Raw genomic sequence first — 25,925 nt, forward strand, 5'->3', positions numbered from 1 at the left:
CTTTTTAAGAAGGTAACAGTGTTCAACATTTTAGTATTGGATCAAAATTTACGAAGCCAATCGCATCAAAAGAGAAATTATTTAAGAAGTGGTACAACATGGCAAAAAAGTGGCACAAATATGTAAAAAGTATCGCATATAGTGGCACATAGATATCAACGCTTAAAAACAGTGGCAAGTTTGCCATTAAAGTGGCACGATGGTAACACTGGGTTTGGGTTGGGTTAGGTTAGGTGGCAGCCCGATGTATCAAGCCCACTTAGACTATTCAGTCCATTGTGATACCACATTGGTGAACTTCTCTCTTATCACTGAGTGCTGCCCGATTCCATGTTAAGCTCAATGACAAGGGACCTACTTTTTATTGCCGAGTCCGAACGGCGTTCCACATTGCAGCGAAACCACTTAGAGAAGCTTTGAAACCCTTAGAAATGTCACCAGCATTACTGAGGTGGTATAATCCACCGCTGAAAAATTTTTTGGTGTTCGGGCCGGCATGCTAACCATTGCACCACGATGGCTAACCCGAATTTAATTTGTATAACGTTAATGCTGGAAATTATTCGTAATCCTGTTTGACACATTTTATTATAAATTAGACCCAATTTAATGCATGGAGAGTTCGTATCTTTGACAGAACACTGAGAAATGGTATACGGACTAAATGTGATCGCCTGAAAATATGCAATACATTTAGGGATAATTTTTGGAGATCAGCAATTAACCAAGTAGATAATCATTTTTTAAATGAAAAGAAATTTAGGTTGGGATTAACCTAACCTAGGTTAGGTTAAAGTGGCAGCCCGATTAAGATTCAGGCTCACTTAGACTATTCAGTCCATTGTGATACCACATTAACTAAAAGTACCTATTACATATGGGCACTTCTAGTTTTAACCGCTGAACCTTCTCGATTATTTTCTTCTATTGAACCAACCAGATTGTTCCAAAACATTAGCAGACTGCTTAAGTTAACGTTTTCCAGATCCGCCAGTAATCTGAAGTTATATGCCCCTAAAATTTGCTTACGTCTTACACAAAATGCAGGACACTCACACAAGAGGTGTTTTATTGATTCCTTTTCCTCCGCATCATGACAGCTCATACAATAGTCATTATACTTCGCGCCAATAGTTTTTGCAAAATCGCCTATCAGGCAGCGACCCGTTATAGCAGATATCAGGAGTGATATCTGGCGTCTCGAGAACACTAGCGTATCTAGTTTGCGGTTTAGCCACCGTGGTGCAATGGATACCATGCCCGCCTTGCATATACAAGGTCGTGGGTTAGATTCCTGCTTCGACCGAACACCAAAAAGTTTTTCAGCGGTGGATTATCCCACCTCAGTAATGCTGGTGACATTTCTGAGGGTTTCAAAGGTCCTCGAAGTGGTTTCACTGCAATGTGGAGCGCCGTTCGGACTCGGCTATAAAAAGGAGGTCCCTTGTCATTGAGCTTAACATGGAATCGGGCTGCACTCAGTGATAAGAGAGAAGTTCACCAATGTGGTATCACAATGGACTGAATAGTCTAAGTGAGCCTGATACATCGGGCTGCCACCTAACCTAACCTAGTGTGCGGTTTATGTTTAAATAGGGCCATATTTGCTTGGTGTCGTTACAACCCTTGCAATTCTCCCATCGAACATTTACCATCATGACAGCCTTCTCACGCAGTAAGAGCTTGCAGGTAGCCAGAGGCATACTAACAGATTTTAGTTCCCCTGGAATATGTAAGGTAGTTCCTAGCCTTGCTAGCTCATCTGCTTCGCAGTTCCCCGGTATGATCCTATGGCCAGGCACCCACATTAGGTGAATATTGTGCTGCTCAGCCATCTCATTGAGAGATTTGCGGCAGTCGATCTCCGTTTTCGAGTTGAGGAACACAGAGTCCAAGGATTTTATTGCAGGTTGACTGTCTGAGTATATATTAATGCCAATATAGCTTGGAGCATTACTTCTCAGCCAATTCACCACTTCTCTTATTGCTAATATTTCAGCCTGAAAAACACTACAGTGATCAGGTAATCTTTTCGCTATTCGAAGTTCCAGATCTTTAGAATATACTCCGAAACCCACTTGTCCATCCAATTTGGAGCCATCAGTGTAGAAATCTATATATCTTTTATTCCCCGGGGTCCATGTACACCACACCTCACTGTTGGAAATTAGAGTCTCAAACTTTTTGTCGAAAAGTGGGCTCGCCAAAGTGTAATCCACTACGCTAGGCACATCTGGCATTATTTTGAGGACCGAACTGTGACCGTAAATTTTTTCCGACCACTGTGATAGCTCGCGCAACCACACAGCCGTTGCTGCAGCTGGTTGTTTGGCCAAAATGTCTAAAGGCAATAGATGCAGTATGACATTAAGAGAATTTGTTTCTGTCTTGCTGAATGCACCTGAGATACACAAGCATGTCATAAGCTGAACTTTGTCTAAACTTATCGGCTGATGAGGTGCCGGCCACCAGACTACAACACCATATAGCATTATAGGTCTAACCACTGCCGTGTATAGCCAATGTACAATTTTTGGTTTTAGTCCCCACTTTTTTCCTATTGCCTTTTTGCACGAGTATAAAGCTAACATACCGTTGCTTTCCTCGTCCTTTCTTCAATATTAGCATAAGTTTAAAGTTCAGCTTCCTGTCCAAAATAACGCCAAGGTATTTTGCACACTCGCCAAAGGGAATTTCAATACCCCCTAAGGAAATGGGCCTAACCGTGAGAGTTTTGCGATCCTTGCAGTACATGACTAGTTCTGTCTTTGCAGGATTTACACCAAGACCCTTATCTTTCGCCCATTTCTCAGTATCCGGAGGGCTCTCTGTATAATACCTAACCTAAGAAAAATTGAAAATTATTTAAGTTCTAAAAATTATTATTCTAAATTAGGAAAAATTTTAAATTATTCTAAATTCGAGTTTCCCTGTGTAAAAGAGGGTGACACTTTTGAAAATTGTCAACGATAAGGGTCAATCCAAAATGGTTACCACTAACAACATTTTACGAAAGTATCTGCTGGGCTTATTCAACTCCAATTTGTAAAATATCTAGTACACACAAAAATGTTTTTTCTGATTCAATCACGAAATTAATTGATCCAATTAATTTTTTAATTGAAATGTCTTCAATCACAGAAATGATAGTATCAATTAAAAAAATTAATTGAAAGTCAATTAAAAAATTAATTGATACTATTAATTTTTGTGATTGATTTTTGTTTCAATTAAAAAATTTGTTGAATTAATTAATTTTTAGTTTTTAATTCTTTGTGATGGGCTATTTTTGGTCAATTTTTTGAAGATGCAAATAAAACAAATTTTTTCATCGTTTCCTGGACGTTGGCCCATCACAATGAAATAAAAACTTAAATATTACATTGGTCATTAAAAGACAAGTTAATTTTTAATTGATTTTTTTTAACTCAATTAAGACTTTAATTGGAAAAATTTTCTGTATAGTATAAAAAGTTGCAATTCATAACATTTTTTATTTAAAACGAATATTTCATTAAAATTTATTTTTTATTTTTTCTTTCTTCGATTCATGTAAAAAAGATCGTATAAATAGTTTAAAAATTAAAATAAATACAAAACAAATAAACACAAATGGAAGAAAGACATCACGTAAATCCAACATGTTAGTTAACATTTTGAAAATATAAAACAATTGTCAATAATATTTATTAGGTAAATAAATAAAATTAAGACACTGTGTAAAAATTAGATTTTTCCAAGAATAAGAAGGTTCCACTGAAAAACTTTGACAGAAGTTGGAAGGTATGATATTTGTGTAGCAGAGATTTTCAAACTAAAATTAGAGATACTTAAAAAAACGGCAAAATGATTTGCAGTTTAAAAAACCAAATTAACATAATGATTCTTTCTTTCTTTTATATGTTTATAATGTTTTCTTAAAATAAAAAATTTTGGAAATTTAGGACACAAATTTGGAAATATTCGTCCCTCCGTGAAAGTCGTATGTGTTGGAACTAATTTTCCTTAAAGTAAATTCACACATTTTTTATTTTTTTTTTTTTGTTGGAATTAAGAAAATATTTTTTACTTTGAAGTATCCGTTATAATTTGGATTTGTAAACTTGCGTGGAAACGGGAAAAGAGAATGAAACTTCGATAAATGTGATCGGTATCCATTGGCGGAGCTATGCAATTCCGATTTCAAAGGACTTTGAAGAAAACAGCTGTATCAAGTATATATGGCCGTAAGTTCGGCCAGACCGAAGGTTATGTACCCTCCACCATGGATTGCGTAGAAACTTCTACTGAATACTGTCATCCACAATCGAGTTACTTGGGTTGCGGTATCACTTGCCGATCTTAAAACTTCCTAACACCGTCTTCTAAATTGCAAGGTAGTCCATATGTGGTATATATTAAACTAAAAGAGGCCGATTAAATACGTATATAATTGACAAATTTTTCTATAGAAATAAAATTTTGATAAAAGTTTCTATAGAAATAAAATTTTGACAACATTTTCTATAGAAGTAAAATTTGGACAAATTTTTCTATAGAAATAAAATTTTAACAAAATTTTCTATAGAAATAAAATTTTGTCAAAATTTTCTATAGAAATAAAATTTTGACAAAATTTTCTTTAGAAATAAAATTTTGACAAAATTTTCTATAGAAATAACATTTTGACAAAATTTTCTATAGAAATAAAATTTTGACAAAATCTTCTATAGAAGTAAAATTTGACAAAATTTTCTATAGAAATAAAATTTTGACAAAATTTTCTATAGAAATAAAATTTTGACAAATTTTTCAAGAGAATTAAAATTTTGACAACATTTTCTATAGAAATAAAATTTTGCTAAAATCTTCTATAGAAATAAAATTTGACAAAATTTTCTATAGAAATAAAATTTTGACAAATTTTTCCATAAATATAAAATTTTGACAAAATTTTCTATAGAAATAACATTTTGACAAAATTTTCTATAAAAATAAAATTTTTACAAATTTTTCAAGAGAATTCTCCATAGAATTAAAATTTTGCTAAAATTTTCTATAGAAATAAAATTTGACAAAATTTTCTATAGAAATAAAATTTAAAAAAAAAATTTCTACAGAAATAAAATGTTGACAAAATTTTCTATAGAAATAAAATTTTGACAAATTTTTCAATTTTTTTTTGACAACATTCTACATAGAATTAAAATTTTGACAACATTTTCTATAGAAATAAAATTTTGCTAAAATTTTCTATAGAAATAAAATTTGACAAAATTTTCTATAGAAATAAAATTTTGACAAAATTTTCCATAAAAATAAAATATTGACAAAATTTTCTATAGAAATAACATTTTGACAAAATTTTCAAGAGAATTAAAATTTTGACAACATTCTCCATAGAATTAAAATTTTGAAAACATTTTCTATAGAAATAAAATTTTGCTAAAATTTTCTATAGAAATAAAATGTGACAAAATTTTCTATAGAAATATAATTTTGACAACATTCTCCATAGAATTAAAATTTTGACAAAATGTTCTATAGAAATAAAATTTTGACAAATTTTTCAAGAGAATTAAAATTTTGACAACATTCTCCATAGAATTAAAATTTTGACAAAATTTTCTATAGAAATAAAAATTTGGCAAAATTTTCTATAGAATTAAAATTTTGACAACATTTTCTATAGAAATAAAATTTTGCTAAAATTTTCTATAGAAATAAAATTTGACAAAATTTTCTATAGAAATAAAATTTTGACAACATTCTCCATAGAATTAAAATTTTGACATAATTTTCTATAGAAATAAAATTTTGACAAATTTTTCAAGAGAATTAAAATTTTGACAACATTCTCCATAGAATTAAAATTTTGACAAAATGTTCTATAGAAATAAAATTTTGACAAAATTTTCTACAGAAATAAAATTTTGCAAAATTTTCTATAGAAATAAAATTTAAAAAAAAATTTCTATAGAAATAAAATTTTGTCAAAATTTTCTATAGAAATAACATTTTGACAAAATTTTCTATAGAAATAACATTTTGACAAAATTTTCAAGAGAATTAAAATTTTGACAACATTCTCCATAGAATTAAAATTTTGAAAACATTTTCTATAGAAATAAAATTTTGCTAAAATTTTCTATAGAAATAAAATGTGACAAAATTTTCTATAGAAATAAAATTTTGACAACATTCTCCATAGAATTAAAATTTTGACAAAATGTTCTATAGAAATAAAATTTTGACAAATTTTTCAAGAGAATTAAAATTTTGACAACATTCTCCATAGAATTAAAATTTTGACAAAATTTTCTATAGAAATAAAAATTTGGCAAAATTTTCTATAGAATTAAAATTTTGACAACATTTTCTATAGAAATAAAATTTTGCTAAAATTTTCTATAGAAATAAAATTTGACAAAATTTTCTATAGAAATAAAATTTTGACAACATTCTCCATAGAATTAAAATTTTGACAAAATTTTCTATAGAAATAAAATTTTGACAAATTTTTCAAGAGAATTAAAATTTTGACAACATTCTCCATAGAATTAAAATTTTGACAAAATGTTCTATAGAAATAAAATTTTGACAAAATTTTCTACAGAAATAAAATTTTGCAAAATTTTCTATAGAAATAAAATTTAAAAAAAAATTTCTATAGAAATAAAATTTTGTCAAAATTTTCTATAGAAATAACATTTTGACAAAATTTTCTATAGAAATAAAATTTTGACAAATTTTTCAAGAGAAATAATATTTTGACAACATTTTCTATAGAAATAAAATTTTGACAAATTTTTCAAGAGAATTAAAATTTTGACAACATTTTCTATAGAAATAAATTTTGACAACATTTTCTATAGAAATAAATTTTTGCTAAAATTTTCTATAGAAACAAAATTTGACAAAATTTTCTATAGAAATAAAATATTGACAAAATTTTCCATAAAAATAAAATTTTGACAAAAATTTCTATAGAAATAACATTTTGACAAAATTTTCTATAGAAATAACGTTTTGACAAAATTTTCTATAGAAATAAAATTTTGACAAAATTTTCTATGGAAATAAAATTTTGACAAATTTTTCAAGAGAATTATAATTTTGACAACATTATCCAAAGAATTAAAATTTTGACAAAATTTTCTATAGAAATAAAATTTTGCTAAAATTTTCTATAGAAATAAAATTTGACAAAATTTTCTGTAGAAATAAAATTTTGCCAAAATATTCTATAGAAATAAAATTTGACAAAATTTTCTATAGAAATAAAATTTTGACAAAATTTTCCATAAAAATAAAATTTTGACAAAATTTTCCATAAAAATAACATTTTGACAAAATTTTCTATAGAAATAACATTTTGACAAAATTTTCTATAGAAATAAAATTTTGACAAATTTTTCAAGAGAATTAAAATTTTCACAACATTCTCCATAGAATTAAAATTTTGACAACATTTTCTATAGAAATAAAATTTTGCTAAAATTTTCTATAAAAATAAAATTTGACAAAGTTTTCTATAGAAATAAAATTTTGACAAAATTTTCCATAAAAATACAATTTTGATAAAATTTTCTATAAAAATAAAATTTTGGTAGATTATTTTTGGCTCTTGTGGCAACCATGATTATAAACCGATATGGACCAATTTTTTTGTGATTGGGGATCGGCTATATACAACTATAGACCTATATGGACCAATTTTGGCCCTCCAAGAGGCTCCGGATGTCAAATCTGGGGATCGGTTTATATGTGTGCTATATATAATTATGGACCGATATGGACCAATTTTTGCATGTTTGTTAGATACCATATACTAACACCACAACCCAATTTCAACTGAATCAGATAAATTTTGCTGCTCTTAGAGTATCCGCAAACCACATCTGGGGATCGGTTTATATGGGGGCTATATATAATTATGAACCGATATGGGCCAATTCTTGCATGGTTGTTAGAGACCATATACCAACACCGGATCGGATAAATTTTGCTTCTGCAAGAGGCGTCGGAGATAAAATCTGGGGATCGGTTTATATGGGGGCTATATATAATTATGAAGCGATATGGACCAATTTTTGCATGGTTGTTAGAGACCATATACTAACACCACAAACCAAATTTCAACCGGATCGGATGAATTTTGCTCCTCTACGAGGCTGCGGAGTTCAAAGCTGGGTATCGGTTTATATGGGGGCTATATATAATTATGGACCGATATGGACCAATTTTTGCATGGTTGTTAGAGATAGTATACTAATATCATGTACTAAATTTCAGCCGGATTGGATGAAATTTGTTGCTCTGAGAGGATCCGCAAACCAAATCTGGGGATCGGTTTATATGGGGGCTATATATAATTATTGACCGATATGGACCAATTTTTGCATAGTTATTAGAGATCATATACCAACACCACAAACCAAATTTCAACCGGATCGGATGAATTTTGCTCCTCTACGAGGCTGCAGAGTTCAAATCTGGGGATCGGTTTATATGGGGGCTATATATAATTATGGACCGATATGGACCAATTTTTGCATGGTTGTGAGAGACCATATACTTACACCCTGTACCAAATTTCAGCCAGATCGGATGATTAGGCTCCGCAAGCCAAATCTGGGGGTCCGTTTATATGGGGGCTATACGTAAAAGTGGCCCATTTGCAATACCATCCGACCTACATCAATAACAAATACTTGTGCCAAGTTTCAAGTCGATAGCTTGTTTCGTTCGGAAGTTAGCGTGATTTAAACAGACGGACGGACATGCTTAGATCGACTCAGAATTTCACCACGACCCAGAATATATATACTTTATGGGGTCTTAGAGTAATAGTTCGATGTGCTACAAACGGAATGACAAAGTTAATATACCCCCCATCCTATGGTGGAGGGTATAAAAACGAAAGAAAATTAAATTAAATTTTATTTTCTGGTATCAAGGACGCAAAACACAAATTTTAAAGAGGATTGTTTCTTAAATTTATCCTTACTTCAATTCTCCTCTTTTTTGCTCGGAATCAATACCAAAATCATTAGTGTAAAGACAAAACATTTTGATCCGGGCAAACTTTTATTCAGTTACAGACTGAGTAGACATAAAAGTCGAAAAAGTTAGGAAAAAAATTATTTTTTTAAACGTTTTCATTATTTTTTTTAATGTAATCCGCAATACTGCAGTACACGCAAAAAATAATTCTTTCCTCCCAAACGAAATTTTAGACAAACAAAGATCGCTTCCCATTTGCTTTTCGCTGAAAGTTTGTTTGGAAGAAAAGTATATTGTAATATTTGTGTTTATTCTTTTACAGGATGTAAAAAAATTTCATAAAAACTAACTCAAAAAAATCCTTTCTGGCTATGTTAATTGCATCTTCCCCCACATCTTTCTCACTTTCACGAGGTTTTTAGTTTAGAAGTTAACATATTATTCGATTTTATATTTTTTTGAAATTTTATTTTTCGTCTGGACGGAGAATCGAGCCGCAGACCATGCAATTTGTAAGCCAACACACTATCCACTGGGCAACGTAGCTGTCATCAACAGATAATTATCGCTATAGCCACCAACGCACAAGCAACGCAAACAGTCAAACAGTAGTATTTATATAGCATAGTTTTCTGCGCCCACAAGCCGATTAATTTCGCCCTATGACAAGCTTATGTACAATTCATTGCTTCTGAGCGAATTTCGCAATACTTCCGGATACAAAAAGAACATTTGCATTGCTATTTTGGCTACGTTTTTTGCTGGCTATGGAAACCATTTCAATTAAACAATTTTTTTGAATCAATTAAATTTTTAATTGACTATTTTTTTAAAATTCAATTTAAATTTTATTTGGGAAAATGTTGGGGTTATTTTTTTCTGTGTATTTCTTACATTTATTCTCCATAGAACCGAGATCTTTAATCGATGGAAAATTCTCATTTGAACCAAAAGTGAATTAGGTTGTTTAATTAGAAAAGATTTTAAAAATGCCCACAAAAGTTTTATGGATGACTAAAATTCAAGGATCCCGTTAACCTATCCTAAGGATCGCGTTGATTAAATCGTAATTAAATTTTAAAAAAATATATATACAAATAAAACGTTAATTTAATTTTTTAATCAAAACAAACCCTTACATACAAATTAATAAATTAATTTTATTTATGTCAGTGAATATATTTTTTCTTTCAAATTGAAGAAATTTCTATTAAAAATTAATTTTCTGTATAAACTAAATTTTTTATCCCCCCTAATTGAATCGATTGACGAAACCATCTTATTTTTGGTGCTCACAGTGTTAAAATCTAATTTCATATTAAAGGAAAAGTATAAAAATTAAAGTTAAATAAAAAAAGTATTGTGTACATTTTTTTAAGAGAAGTAATCACAAATAATTAAATCAGAAATGTGAAATGAAAATTAAATTAAAAATAAATTGTATTATAGTTGATTTTTTTAAGCAAGAAATTCCCAATAAATAAAATCAAATATATTAGATTTATTAAAGATAAATTTGATAAATGTTATTATTATTAAAATTAATCAAATCTGATAGATCAACATACACACACAAACAACTGATTAGAATTAAAAAAAAAACGAATAAATTATTATAGTAATAAATAATTGTTGTTACAATAAAACCACATTTTTTAACCAGTTTATATCACATAATGAGAACGCTCTAAAGGTAAGTAAACACCGGAAAAAATAATTTTTTATTGAGGGGATAAAGACCCGCCTCATGAGAAAATTTCACTAGGTTAGGTTTGATTATGTATAATTGCAGCTAATTATTTCAGAATCACTTAGACTATTCTGTCCATTGTAATAAGACAGTGGGGAACTTCTCTCTTATCATAGAGTGCTGCCCGATTCTATATTTAGCTCAATGAAAGGATCCTTCTCCTAGCTGAGTTCGAACGGAATTTCTCATTACGAAGAAACTCTCAGAAATTTTACTGAGAGGCGATAATCCACCGCAGAAAAAATTTTTGGTGTTCGGTCGAAATTGTAATTGAACCTGTTTAAGTTCAAATTCGTAAGGTCAAAATTTATTCGTTAGATGGGGACTTAAAATCTTGTAAAATGACAATTTCCCCCTCGTTAGAAAATGTACCCTAAGCTCTGGATGCAGCTCTGTGCTTTCAGCACAATTCGTTACATTTTTCTAACGAGTCGCGCCATCACTGTCTTGCGGCATCTAAGCTTTTGTTATTATTCGTTACTGGATTACGTCCGTCCGACGATTGTTTTGTAAAAGGTAAATAATAATCTCCCAAAAATTCAATAAAATTACGTTTTATTGAAACATCATTGAAAAGAAAAACTAAATCCCTTGTGTTTTTATTTATTTTATTTTTCGGTGCTACGCATTCATTGGTCCAATCGAGCCGGATACTTGCTTACAGCAATTAATAAAGGATTTTGTTTTGTCTTTTTTGTAAAAGGAAAGTGCTGATATTGTGAAGCAACAACAAAAAAGCAGCCACTTTGCAGCCATATTTGTGGAAGATTTCATTTGAAAAATTATTTAAATAATTATTTATCAACACACAGGTGCGTATGTCAGTGTTTTATTAAAATAATTGAGCAAATCGCGAGTGTTTTTAAATTTAAACCGCGGTCGTTTTACAACATCGATACAATTATTTCGTTTTGCCGACGGCAAATTGCATTTCAAAAAACACACATTCGTTGCTACATACGTACGTACATTTCTTTCGTTTGTTTAATTTCGTTTTGTTAAATGATATTCAAGTGAAAGAATAATCAAAATAAAAAGTGAAAAATCTATTGTATATATTGGTGTTGTGTGGTGAATTTAAACGTTGACAGTGCTTATTTACTTCAAAACATTATTTGCAATTACGTTGCCTTTAACTTGAAGTAAATAAAACAATAACAAAATACACGCAGACTCCAAAGGCTCTGTTGGTCGTATTACTATTGTAAACAAACATCAATCGTCACTGCAGTCAACGTTTGAATTACATACCTACGTATGATCAGTGATACACACACGTATATACATACATATTTTTTTTGAGCTGTGTTTCTTTGGTTTATTTGTTAACCCTCACGGGGCCGCGAGTCGTAAATATTTTGAAGAAAATTATAAAAATTTTTGAAATTGAGTTTTTTGGGTTATCGTGTTGTATGACCCATTAGCGTTACGCGCATTAGTAAAAATTATCGTTTTGGTCACTGTGCACCCTACAGGCGGTCCGGTACGATCGTATAATTTTTATTTTATCGTATATATTACGTATATATATTTTTATTTCTATATTTTTTATTATTTGTGATTTTGAATTTTTTTTGGGGAGATTATCTGGCGTGGAAGTGTAGAGGTGTATTTTACAGTCCGTGCACCCTACATTTGGTCTTACAGACATTTTTTTATAATTTCTTATAATTTGTTGAATTTTTTGATCATCTGGATTTCGTGTGTGAAGTTTTGATACAGCGGCAGTATTCTTCGATACACTGAGCGTAATTTTCGTAAATTCATTCATACACTGAGAGAATTAGTTCGAAGATTTTAGTAGAATTTTGAGATTTTTTGAATTCAACTTGAATAATTTGCCTATTTTTTGTACAAGGGGAAAATATGTTGTGATTCGGTACACTGAACGAAAATTAATTGTTTCTACACTGAGAGAAAAATAGTCCAATAGTTTACAAATTGTTTGAAATTTTTGATTTTAAGTTTTGAAGTGGTTGTTTTACGAACAATTGTTTACACTTCAAGAAATTTTGTGGTAATTTCGGTGCAGTGTGAGAATTTGATACACTGAAAGAAAAATTTTGTAAATTTTTGTTTTTGCATTTTTGGGCATTTTGTGCAAATTTATTGATTTTTCGGCCAGTTTTCGCTGTCGATAAGTGCGTGTTCACATACTTTACGAGTTTTTGTGAATTTTTGTGACGCTAAATTATTTTCAATATGCCAGTTAATACATTCGCGCGATTCATTAGAGCCGCTGATGCGGTTGTGAAGTTTGGGACACGGGTTAGCTCTTTGAAGGAGGAGAATTTAGATGTTTATTCTCTAAGGGCTCAGGTCGAAGAGGCGAAATCACTCTGGGAGAGAGTGAAAGAGAGGTATGAGGAGTGTTTAGACGATCTTCAGGAGGATTCAGATAAGGGAAAGGTAGAATCTGCTGACGGCAAGTATGAGGCAACTTATGATGCCTATATTCGTATTGTTTCCTCTATCGAAAGGAAGATAGACGGTCTAAAAGCCGTTCCTAGGGCGTCAACTCCTATACAGCAGGCCGATGTGGCGGATATTTCTGCTCGTTCTGGTAATGTGGATGTATCGGGAAATTCTCTTTTGTTAGGTGTTGACCATGGTGCGGTCCATAGTTTGGCTTTACCACCATGCGATATTGAGGTTTTCGATGGTGACTTTCAGTCTTGGCCAACATTTAGGGATTTGTTTACTGCTGTTTATGTAAAAAATTCCCGTCTGAGTGATATTGAGCGCTTGTGTCATTTGCTCAAAAAGACTAGTGGCGACGCCCGTGAAGTTGTAAGAAGATTTCCTCTCACTGATAGGAGTTTCGAGTTAGCTTGGAGGACGTTAAAGGAAACTTATGACAACTTGAGAATTTTAGTCAGCAATCGATTGAAGCTTCTTTTTGACCTTCCGGTCTTAGACACCGAGACAAGTTCTGGGTTGAAGAACTTGCAGCGTGGTATGAATGCATGTATTTCGGCGATGGCTGTGAATAACGTTCCTACGAACGATTGGGATCCGATTTTGATATATTTGTGTGTGCAACGTCTACCGAAGATTAGTGTTACTTTGTGGGAACAGGGTATAAGTGATAAGTCTGCGTTGTCGTCTTGGGTGGACATGGATCGTTTTCTTACGGAAAGGATTCAGACACTCACGTGTCTCCGCGATTTGAAGGGTATCGATGCTTCGAAGAAAACTGATGGCAGGAAACTGCGAACGCATTTTACGAGTGCAGCTCCGAAATCTTCGCCATCTAGGTCGCGTAATTCGCAATACACTTCTCATTCTTCTAGAGATTCCGTCGATAAGATGTGTGTTCTTTGTCCACGACAAAGCCATCATCTTCGTGTTTGTCCGAGATTTAGGAATCTTTCTGTGAATGATCGGTTGACTGTTGTGAAACGGTACCGCTGTTGTTTCAATTGTCTATCTCGTAGACATGACGTTAACAACTGTGCTACATCTCGCAGTTGTGAGAAGTGTCAAGGAAGGCATCATACTTTGCTTCATCGAGATTCTTACCATTCTACGAATGTGGCGACTACGTCCTCGACAGTTTCGGCCGCTCGTCCTACGGATTCTAGCGGTTTGATTGATCCGCAGCCTTCCACTTCGTCTGGAATTGTGTCTGGCACTTCGGCCAGGCAAGTATTTCATGTTTCCCAGAACAGGTCGGTACTATTAGGGACGGCTATGGTGAACATCGTTCATCAGGGTATGACGTACCCAGCTCGGGCTCTTATTGACCCAGCATCGGAAGCCTCCTTTATTACCGAAAAAATGCAAAAGTTGCTTAGGATTTCGATAACGAGTGCGACGTCTTCGATATCGGGCGTGAATCAATCGGTTTCGATAACTTCTCGCGGTATTTGCCCTCTGAGTATAGGGTCACCCATAGATGGATCGGTCTTGGTAGAGGCGACTGCGTTGGTCCTGCCTAAGATTTCTGGGAATTTACCGTCTTTCCAAGTGAGTCGGAATTATATGTCACGTTTGCCTAATTTACGTTTAGCTGATCCTAATCTGTTCGATAGTCGTCCGGTTGATCTATTGTTGGGGGCAGACGTGTATCCCAGAATTATATTACAGGGGGTTCGGTCTGGTATTTTAGGATCGTTAATTGCTCAACAGACAGTCTTCGGTTGGCTCATTACTGGTTCAATTCCCACTTCTAATGTGACGGTTTTTTCAACGACTGTTGAATTTATGGAAGAAGATGGTCTTGACAAGACTCTTCTTCGGTTTTGGGAATTAGAGGACTTACCAAGACGGGCAATTTGTTCTCCCGCAGATAAATTTTGTGAAGAAAATTTTAAGAATACCACATATAGGGATTCCGATGGAAGATACGTAGTGACTCTTCCGATAAAACCCGAATTAAAGGGTCAAGTCTTGCTTGGACATTCGCGGACAAGTTGTTTGAAGCAGTTTATTGGTGGTGAGGCTTCGCTTTTACGAAAGCCTGAAACAAAATTAATGTATGACGGGATGATTAAAGAATATTTGGACTTGCAACATATGAGACCAGTGTCGTCGACTTCTCCTGCAGATCAAACTGTGTGTTATTTGCCACACCACCCGGTAATCAATCCGGACATATTGACGTCCAAACTTCGAGTTGTCTTTAATGCTTCGCATAAGACCTCAAATGGTAAAAGTCTGAACGACATTCTTTATGTGGGACCCACATTACAATTGGAATTGGTTCATTTGATTTTGAGGTGGAGATTTTTCAAATATGTTTTTAATTGCGACATCACACAGATGTACCGCCAAATTAGGGTAAATTCGGCCCATACTTCTCTGCAGCGAATTGTCTTTAGGGACTCCCCACAAAAAGATGTACAAGACTATGAGCTGCAGACCGTGACATTTGGAGTGAATTGTGCTCCCTATTTAGCCATACGGACGTTATTGCAATTGGCCGATGACTCCGAAGATGACTATCCCCACGCGGCACATATTCTACGAAGGTGCATGTACGTGGATGATGTTTTGACAGGGTACCATGACGTGGATACTGCTGTTGAATCTAGGGACCAATTGATTAGATTACTATCATCGGCAAAGTTCGAACTGAGGAAGTGGACTTCTAATGAGCTAGCCATTTTGGAATCGCTTCCGGCTAACCATTTGGTTGACGCCAAATTACTGGCATTTGTTGAAGCTAGTAGTTCGAAGCCGTTGGGTATTAGGTGGAATGCGCAGTTGGACTTATTTTATTTTGAGATGAAACCGATTGAGCAAAAATCTCGGTTTACGAAGAGAGAGGTTTTATCGGCTATAGCTAGGCTATTTGACCCTGTTGGCTGGCTGGGGCCAGTTATTATAGTGGCGAAGATAATTATGCAACAGGTTTGGTTGGATAAGATAGGATGGGACGAGTCTCTTCCGTTACAAACTGAGCGACAATGGCGAAAGTTTGTCGAGACCTATCAGGATGTGAATCACGTTCGTATTCCTCGATGGGTCAATTACTCCACAGACTGTGAGGTAGAATTACATGTTTTTTCCGACGCCTCGGAAAAAGCATACGCGGGGGTAGTATATGTTCGTGTGGTTACGCCGCAGGGACATATCTTCACCCATTTGCTATCTTGTAAGACTAAGGTAGCCCCCATCAAATCTATATCTTTGCCACGTTTGGAGCTTTGTGGGGCAGTTTTGGCCTCAGAACTTTACAAGTCTATAGCCAGGGAGTTGGATATTGAATTTCGACGTGTTTATTGTTGGACGGATTCTACGATCGTCCGCTCTTGGCTTCGAAAGACGCCGTCTACGTGGTCTACTTTCGTTGCGAATCGCGTATGTAGGATTCAGGAGAATACTGGGGGACAGAATTGGTACCATGTTCGCTCTGAGGACAATCCGGCCGACTTGGGAAGTCGCGGAGTGTCGCCTGCAGAGTTGGCGGTTTCGTCGCTTTGGTGGCATGGACCAGAGTGGCTCTGCTCAGATAGTTCTCAGTGGGATATAAATGATTTCACCCCTCTTGAGACTGACGTTGAGGTACGGGCGGTCAGGACTCACGCATCATTTTTTACGAACTACGAGGACATTTTAGAGAGGTTTTCTTCGTTAGATAGGGCTCTACGAGTCATCGCGTATATATTTAGGTTTTATCAAAGGACCCATTATTCACATGCTAGTCGAAATGTGTATCTCGACACGACGTTGACGGCAACTGAATTAAAGGCAGTGAGATTACGTCTAGCTGTTCTTTCTCAAAGGGCTCATTATCCAGATGAGTACTATTGTTTGATGGAAAAGAAACCGTTAGGTTCCAGGAGCTCGTTGTTGTCATTGAATCCATTCCTGGATGAGGAGGGGGTTATGAGGTTGAATGGTCGTTTGAGTAGGTGTCCTACCCTGTCGTATAGTGAGCGACATCCAATTATAGTGCCGTATAATAGTAGATTCGCTAGGTTACTAGTGAAATATGTTCACGACATATCTATTCACGGAGGGAACCAGTTGGTTCTACGTCTTATTCGGATTGAGTATTGGATTCCTCGTTTAACATCTTTGATTAGATCGACTATTAACCGGTGTAAACGGTGTCTGTTGGATAGGAAGAAGTCTTGTACGCAGATCATGGCGGCTCTCCCACCGGAGAGAACTGTACTTACCAGACCGTTTACTACGACTGGCGTTGATTTTGCGGGGCCTTTCGAAATTAAGTCATTTATAGGGCGCGCATGTAAGATAACAAAGGGTTATGTTTGCGTTTTTGTATGCTTTTCGACGAAGGCCATACACTTGGAAGCCACATCAGACTTGTCTACGACAACGTTTCTGGCCGCTTTTCACAGATTTATATCTCGACGCGGTTGTCCCAAGACCATTTTTTCGGATAATGGTACAAATTTTGTAGGCGCTTCACGCGAAATGGAAAAGGATTTGAGATGTGTTTTTAAAGAAGGACGTGATAAGGTGTGTTCCGCATACCAGTTTCAGCAGCTTTCCTGGCAGTTTATCCCTGCCGGGGCGCCACATATGGGTGGTCTCTGGGAAGCTGCTGTCAAAAGCTTCAAGACGCATTTTAGGAAACATGCATCTGGATTCAAATATACATTTGAAGAGTTTTCGACTGTTCTTTCGAGAATTGAGGCTTGTTTAAATTCTAGGCCGTTGTGCCCGATGAGTGAAAGTTCTCAAGAGTTGGTGGCACTTACGCCTGGCCATTTTTTGGTAGGATCTCCGATCTTGGCGCCTCCTGAACAGTTAGAGGAGGAATCACCACTTCATTTGGTGCATCGATTTAGGAAAATGAAGGCGCTGTCGCAACAGTTCTGCTTACGGTGGAAAGATGAATATTTGAAAGGCTTACAGAAAAGGTATAAATGGAAATTTCCGCAGCGTGATATCGAAGTAGGGGACTTGGTACTAATTCGTGATGAGCAATTGCCTCCTACATCGTTAAAATTAGGTCGTGTGGATGACGTCCACCCAGGATCTGACGGTCGCGTTAGAGTTGCAGACGTGAGAACGGCAAACGGTGTTGTAAGACGACCGGTGGTAAAATTGGTCATACTGACCGAATAGTTTTCGATCGTTCATATAGTAAGCGTCATCTTTCTTTTCGCAGTACAATGGAAGATATGAGGGAAATTATTAAGACTCTCCCTGATTACGAAGATGACGTCCCGATGTCCGATGAGGAAAGAGAGATTTTAGAAAATAATGTTGCACCGGTTCTTCGCGAGCCGTTACCAGCCATCGAGCCGGTCCCTGACGTCGGGATGACCCCAGTCGTCGCCTCTTCACAAGGGGTAGTACCGACGCAGAAAGTTGTCCCACCGTCGGGGGCTGATACGGCTCCTGCTGACGTATCCGCAACCAACGTAGCCAAACCATCGTCATCCCCTACGGGGACTGCCCAAAAGAATTCAGGTGTGAATAAAAGAGGGCACTCGAATGTCTGTGTGTTGTGTATGCGAAGTCACAATCTACGGTCGTGTCGCAAATTTTTGAACATGCGTTTGGAGCAACGATTGCGCACTGTAGTGTTGCATCGGGTATGTTCAAACTGTCTGGGCAGGTCTCACATGCGATCGACCTGCAATAGTCGCGAGAGGTGCCGCGAATGTGGAGATAGCCACCATACGCTGCTACATTCATTTGACCAGCAACAACGTCCTTCCGCTCAAACCTTGTCGAAGAGAAAGTCCAAGTCAAGTTCGTCCGTTAACTCGTCCGCGTACTGTATCACGAATACCGCTCCCCTATCTGATCCGATGTTGGTTCTACAACCAACCGTCACGCTTGGTCCCACTATAGTCCTCTTGCTTGTCTTGTCCGATCGTCGAATTCCTGTCCGAGCTGTCCTCGACCCGTGTGCGGGGTACAGTATGATTTGTAGCAGTTTAGCTCTCAGCCTACGGCTTGTCTCAGCGATGACGTCGCAAGACGCATTTTGTCCGCTTGTTGCTGTCTCCCGACACAATGCAGAAAGTAAATTGGTTTTTTCTGCCCGGGTAACAGACCTGACCCGTGTTGTCACCCCATCGTCGTCGGCTCCAGATACGATACGGGAACATTTCGAGTGTCTCCAGCTGGCCGACCCAAGGTTTTACCGTCCTTCCGGGGTGGGGTTGGTTCTAGGGCCCGATGTCTACGCACGGGTTCTAAAGACACAAATATTTTCGAGTCCTGGATTCCCATTGGCGCAGCTAACGATGTTTGGCTGGATAGTGTCAGGTCAATGCCAACCATAAGTGTCGTAGGTCATCCTGGCCAATAACCCAGACACTGCAGACCCTCCGGGTCAACGGCTCTACGAGCATTTAGTTAAGAAAGAATGAAGTTGGAAAAGATGAATACATGAACTAATAAAAAAAAAAAAAAAAAAAAATTGCTCAATTTGAAAATGAAACTGACATCGCATTTTATATTTATTTTGATATTAAAATATTGTATGTAATGTCTATGTATTAATGAATTTCAATTACAACATAGCTGGATGTTGCAAGGCGGGCGGAATGTTTAAGTTCAAATTCGTAAGGTCAACATTTATTCGTTAGATGGGGACTTAAAATCTTGTAAAATGACAATTTCCCCCTCGTTAGAAAATGTACCCTAAGCTCTGGATGCAGCTCTGTGCTTTCAGCACAATTCGTTACATTTTTCTAACGAGTCGCGCCATCACTGTCTTGCGGCATCTAAGCTTTTGTTATTATTCGTTACTGGATTACGTCCGTCCAACGATTGTTTTGTAAAAGGTAAATAATAATCTCCCAAAAATTCAATAAAATTACGTTTTATTGAAACATCATTGAAAAGAAAAACTAAATCCCTTGTGTTTTTATTTATTTTATTTTTCGGTGCTACGCATTCAGAACCCATTACCCTTTGAATGCAAGGCGGGCATGTTAACCATTACAGCACAGTGGTTCCCAAAAAATAAGCTAAATTATAATCCAAGGAAAACAAGGAAAATATAATGTTGTCCTTTTTAGCTTACAATCACGACATTACATCTAATCATAAGAAAAACCAGAAACAAATTATTTCTGACAAAATTTTCTTCCGCTTTAAAAAACAAAGCAATGTGGAAAGACGTTCGGGTTCGACTACAAAAAAGATGGCTTTTGATATTTAGCTAAATATAGAATCGGTGATAAGAGAGAAGTTTCAGTGATAAGAGAGAAGTTTACCTCTATGGTATCACAAACACGGTTGCCACAGTTGGTAGAATTCTACCCAAAATGGTAGATTTTTTACTGTTTGGTAGATTGGTAGAATTCCTTATATTTTGGGTAGATAGTCCTTCCCCAACATAGAGGTACTTGCCAAATTTTCTATAGAAATAAAATTTTGAAATTTTTTTAAAGAAATACAATTTTACCAAATTTTCTATAGAAATACAATTTTGACAACATTTTTTATAGAAATAAAATTTTGACAATTTTTTCTTTAGACAAATAAAATGTTGACAAAATTTTCTATACATATAAAATTTTGACAACGTTTTCTTTAGACCAATAAAGTTTTAACAAATTTTTCTACAAAAATAAAATTTTTACAAAATTTTCTTTGGACAAATACAATTTTGGCAATGTTTTTTATAGAAATAAAATTTTGACAAAATTTTCTATAGAAATAAAATTTTGACAAAATTTTCTATGGAAATAAAATTTTGACAAAATTCTTTACAGAAATAAAATTTTAACAAAATTTTCTTTAGACAAATAAAATTTTGACAAAATTTTCTATAGACAAGTAAAATTTTCTGTAGAAACAAAATTTTCTTTAGAAATAAAATTTTAACAAAATTTTCTATAGAAACACAATTTCGACAAAATTTTCTATAGAAACACAATTTCGACAAAATTTTCTATAGAATTAAAATTTTGACAACATTTTCTATAGCAATAAAATTTTGACAAAATTTTCTTTAGACAAATAAAATTTTGACGGAATTTTCTATAGAAATAAAATTTTTACAGAATTTTCTATAGAAATACATTTTTGACAAAATTTTCCATATAAATAAAATTTTGACAACATTTTTTATAGACAAATAAAATTATGACAAAAATTTCTATAGAAATAAAATGTTGACAAAATTTTCTATAGAAACACAATTTCGACAAAATTTTCTTTAGAAAAATAAAATTTTGAGAAAATTGTCTATAGAAATAACATGTTGACAAAATTTTGTATAGACAAATAAATTTTTAATAAAATATTCTACAGAAAAAATATTTTAACAAATTTTTTTATACAACCAAAACTTTGAAAAGTTTCTATAGAAATAAAATTTTGACAAAATTATATATAGAAATAAAATCTTGACCAAATTTTCTATAAAAATAAAATTTTTGACAAAACTTTCAATACAAACTAAATTTTGACAATATATTCTATAGAAAAACAAAATTTTCTGTAGAAACAACATTTTGACAAAATTTTCTATACAAAAAAAATATTGACAAAATTTTCTACAGACAAATAAAATTTTGACAATATTTTTTATAGAAATAAAATTTTGACAAAATTTTTGTAGAAATAAAATTTTGACAAATTTTTTACAGAAATAAAATTTTGACAAATTTTTCCATATAAATAAAATTTGGGCAAAATTTTTTAGACAAAAAAAAAATTGGCAAAATTTTCTTTAGACAAATAAAATTTTAGCAAAATTTTCTATTTAAATAAAATTTTAAGCAAAATTTTCTATTTAAATAAAATTTTTTCTTTGACATTTGCTATAGAAATAAAACTTTGAAAAAATTTGGTATATAAATAAAACTTTGACAAAATTTCTTTGGGCAAAAAAATATTTTGACAAAATTCTCTATAGAAATAAAATTTTGACAACATTTTCTTCAGACAAATAAAATTTTAACAAAATTTTCTTTAGACAAATAAAATTTTGACAAAATTTTCTATAGACAAGTAAAATTTTCTATAGAAACAAAATTTTCTTTAGAAATAAAATTTTGACAAAATTTTCTATAGAAACACAATTTCGACAAAATTTTCTATAAAATTAAAATTTTGACAACATTTTCTATAGAAATAAAATTTTGACAAAATTTTCTTTAGACAAATAAAATTTTGACGGAATATTCTATAGAAATAAAATTTTTACAGAATTTTCTATAGAAATACATTTTTGACAAAATTTTCCATATAAATAAAATTTTGACAACATTTTTTATAGACAAATAAAATTATGACAAAAATTTCTATAGAAATAAAATGTTGACAAAATTTTCTATAGAAACACAATTTCGACAAAATTTTCTTTAGAAAAATAAAATTTTGAGAAAATTGTCTATAGAAATAACATGTTGACAAAATTTTGTATAGACAAATAAATTTTTAATAAAATATTCTACAGAAAAAAATATTTTAACAAATTTTTTTATACAACCAAAACTTTGAAAAGTTTCTATAGAAATAAAATTTTGACAAAATTATATATAGAAATAAAATCTTGACCAAATTTTCTATAAAAATAAAATTTTTGACAAAACTCAATACAAACTAAATTTTGACAATATATTTTATAGAAAAACAAAACTTTCTGTAGAAGCAACATTTTGACAAAATTTTCTATACAAAAAAAAAATATTGACAAAATTTTCTATAGACAAATAAAATTTTGACAATATTTTTTGTAGAAATAAAATTTTGACAAAATTTTTGTAGAAACAAAATTTTGACAAATTTTTTACAGAAATAAAATTTGGACAAATTTTTCTATATAAATAAAATTTGGGCAAAATTTTTTAGACAAAAAAAATTGGCAAAATTTTCTTTAGACAAATAAAATTTTAGCAAAATTTTCTATTTAAATAAAATTTTTTCTTTGACATTTGCTATAGAAATAAATTTTTGAAAAAATTTGCTATATAAATAAAACTTTGACAAAATTTCTTTGGGCAAAAAATTATTTTGACAAAAATTTCTTTAGACAAATAAAATTTTGAGAAAATTGTCTATAGAAATAACATTTTGACAAAATTTTGTATAGACAAATAAATTTTTAATAAAATATTCTACAGAAATAATATTTTGACAAATTTTTTATACAACTAAAATTTTGACAAAACTTTCTACAGAAATTTGACAAAATTTTCTATAGAAATAAAATTTTGACAAAATTTTCTATACAAACAAAATATTGACAAAATCTTCTTTACAAATAAAATATTGACAACATTTTCTATAGAAATAAAAATTTGACAAAATTTTCTATAGACAAAATTTTTTATATAAATAAAATTTTGACAAAACTTTCTTTAGACAAATAAAATTTTGAGAAAATTGTCTATAAAAATAACATTTTGACAAAATTTTGTATAGACAAATAAATTTTTAATAAAATATTCTACAATAATAATATTTTGACAAATTTTTTATACAACTTAAATTTTGACCATATTTTCTATAAAAATAAAGTTTTGTCAAAATTATGTATAGAAATAAAATCTTGACCAAATTTTCTATAAAAATAAAATTTTGACAAAATTTTCAATGCAAATTAAATTTTGACAACATATTCTATAGAAAAGCAAAATTTTCGGTAGAAACAACATTTTGACAAAATTTTCTATAGAAATAAAAGTTTGACAAAATTTTCTATACAAACAAAATATTGACAAAATTTTCTATAGACAAATAAAATTTTGACAATTTTTTTATAGAAATAAAATGTTGACAAAATTTTCTATACAAACAAAATATTAGCAAAATGTTCTATACAAAAAAAAAATATTGACAAAATTTTCTATCTTCTATATATATAAAATTCAATCTATGTTTGTTTATTTGTTTGTTTGTTTGTTTGTATGTACCGAGTTGGCTCCGAAACGGCTGAACCGATTTACTTGAAACTTTCAGAGATCGTAGGGGCGCTCATGTGGTGAAAATAGGGTACCTCATTTTTTGACACCTGGTCGCGGAGGGGGACCTCCCCTTTGTCGGACTTTTTGAAAATTGGACCAAAGTTGACCGATTTGGTTGAAATTTTCGTTGAAGATTGGGGTTGGCATCTAGACAAAGATCCGCTACTTTTTATTTCGATATTTGTTGGCGGAGGGGGGCCTCTCCTTTGTTCGACTTTTTTTAAAGTACAGTGAAAAAACTAAAATTCTCTAAATTATCTGAGATTTACAGAGAACATGTGGTGAGGTTATGGAATTAATATGGGGTACCCGATGATTTCATATGTGGATGGGGAGGGGGACCTCCCCCTTGCCCTACTTTTTGAAACTTGGAACAAAATTATGCGATTTGCTTGAAATTTTCATTGAATGTTGGGGTTGGCATGTAGACAAAAATCCGCTACATTATTTTTCGATATTTGGTCGGGGAGGGGGACCACCCCTTTGCCCGATTTTTTTTTAAGTTCAAACAAAGCTAAACTCCCCCGACTGAAATTTTACGGAAAAATGGTTTATGAAATTTATATCAGGTTCCTGATTTTTTAATAAAAATAAAAGGGTATAGGGAGACATCCGCTTCTCTTAAGTACATACAGAGAAACAATTAAACTGTACCGGGTTACTTGAAATTTACAGAGGACTGGCTAGAGACCGTAACCTCCGTCAACCGTAATAGTTGATACCTGATTTTGTGATATTTGAATGGAAGAGAGGTCGACCCTTTAGGCTTATAATTTGCTTGACATTTTCTGGGACGTTTACAAAAGATACGCTACATCACTTTTCGACATTTGGTCGGGGAGGAGGTCCTCCTCTAAAGCTGCAAAAAAAAGAAAAATTCTTAAGTTTTCTTGAAATTAACAAAGGCAGTGGAGGAAGGTTATGAACGAAGAGGCAACCTTCCTTGCTACACACTTGAAGGAAAGTTTCAAGAATTTTCAGGGAAAGTTAGGGGTGCTATTCACTACGGTGTTTGTCGATATTGTATCGCGGAAGGTGACGTCCCTTTAAAACAATAGAGCAAAATTTAAACATCTCCGATCTACTTGAAATTTACAGGGAACGTGGGAGGAGGTGATTATATGTATACATGATTTTTAAAATAGTATATGATTTTTCGATATCTGGTTGGGGAAGGGGAAAATTCAAATAAATTTTGTCGATTTACTTCGATAGAATTTATAGGGACCATTCAATAGTTTGTGAAATTAATATAGGGTATATGATAGTCCGATATCAGGTCGGTGTAGAGCGGAGGTGGGGAGAGGGTTCCCTTTTTTCCGTTTTTTTTTTCTTAAATTGAAAGTAGAGTGTTTTCTGTAAATGGGAACTCGGTACATAATTTTATGACATGTTTTATGCACAGGCTTCTGCCAGACTTTTTTTTAGTAAAGAACTTAAATTTACGTGAAATTGGCAGCCAATGCATCATTTTCCAACATTTTAACAAATGTTAATGTGGTAAAATTTTTTACTACTTTTGCTTTTTCCGATTTATTGGATGGGAAACAGTAATTCTTTGTATGTTATTAGAATATAGTGCTTAATTTTCAGATATGTTGAGGAGAAGGATAGCTTTCCTTGACAAACCACACTTAAAATTCACAAGAAATATAGAAGATTGTCCAACTACTTGAATAGAGAACATTATTTAAAACATTTGGAGGAAAGGGTACAGCCTCTCCCCGACATTTTTTAAGACGAACCGTTTTACATATGCATATCCGTCGTATTTGTACCTATATACGAAAAAACCACGTGGTCGAAATTGTTTGAAAGAATTCAAATCTTTT

General features: G+C 32.9%; 1 protein-coding gene across 1 annotated transcript in view; it reads left to right on the forward strand.

Moving 5' to 3' along the window:
- LOC142230817 (uncharacterized) overlaps positions 1 to 18,280 on the forward strand; it is a 31,877-nt gene extending 13,597 nt beyond the window's left edge. The window contains exons 7-9 of the mRNA XM_075301442.1: positions 2,942 to 3,045; positions 12,970 to 15,456; positions 15,517 to 18,280. Coding sequence (XP_075157557.1) covers positions 2,942 to 3,045; positions 12,970 to 15,456; positions 15,517 to 18,280 — 5,355 coding nt within the window. The remainder of the gene's footprint in view (positions 1 to 2,941; positions 3,046 to 12,969; positions 15,457 to 15,516) is intronic.
- The last annotated feature ends 7,645 nt before the right edge of the window (positions 18,281 to 25,925 follow it).

This window comes from Haematobia irritans, chromosome 3 (genome assembly GCF_050003625.1).
Source record: "Haematobia irritans isolate KBUSLIRL chromosome 3, ASM5000362v1, whole genome shotgun sequence".
Taxonomy (NCBI): domain Eukaryota; kingdom Metazoa; phylum Arthropoda; class Insecta; order Diptera; family Muscidae; genus Haematobia; species Haematobia irritans.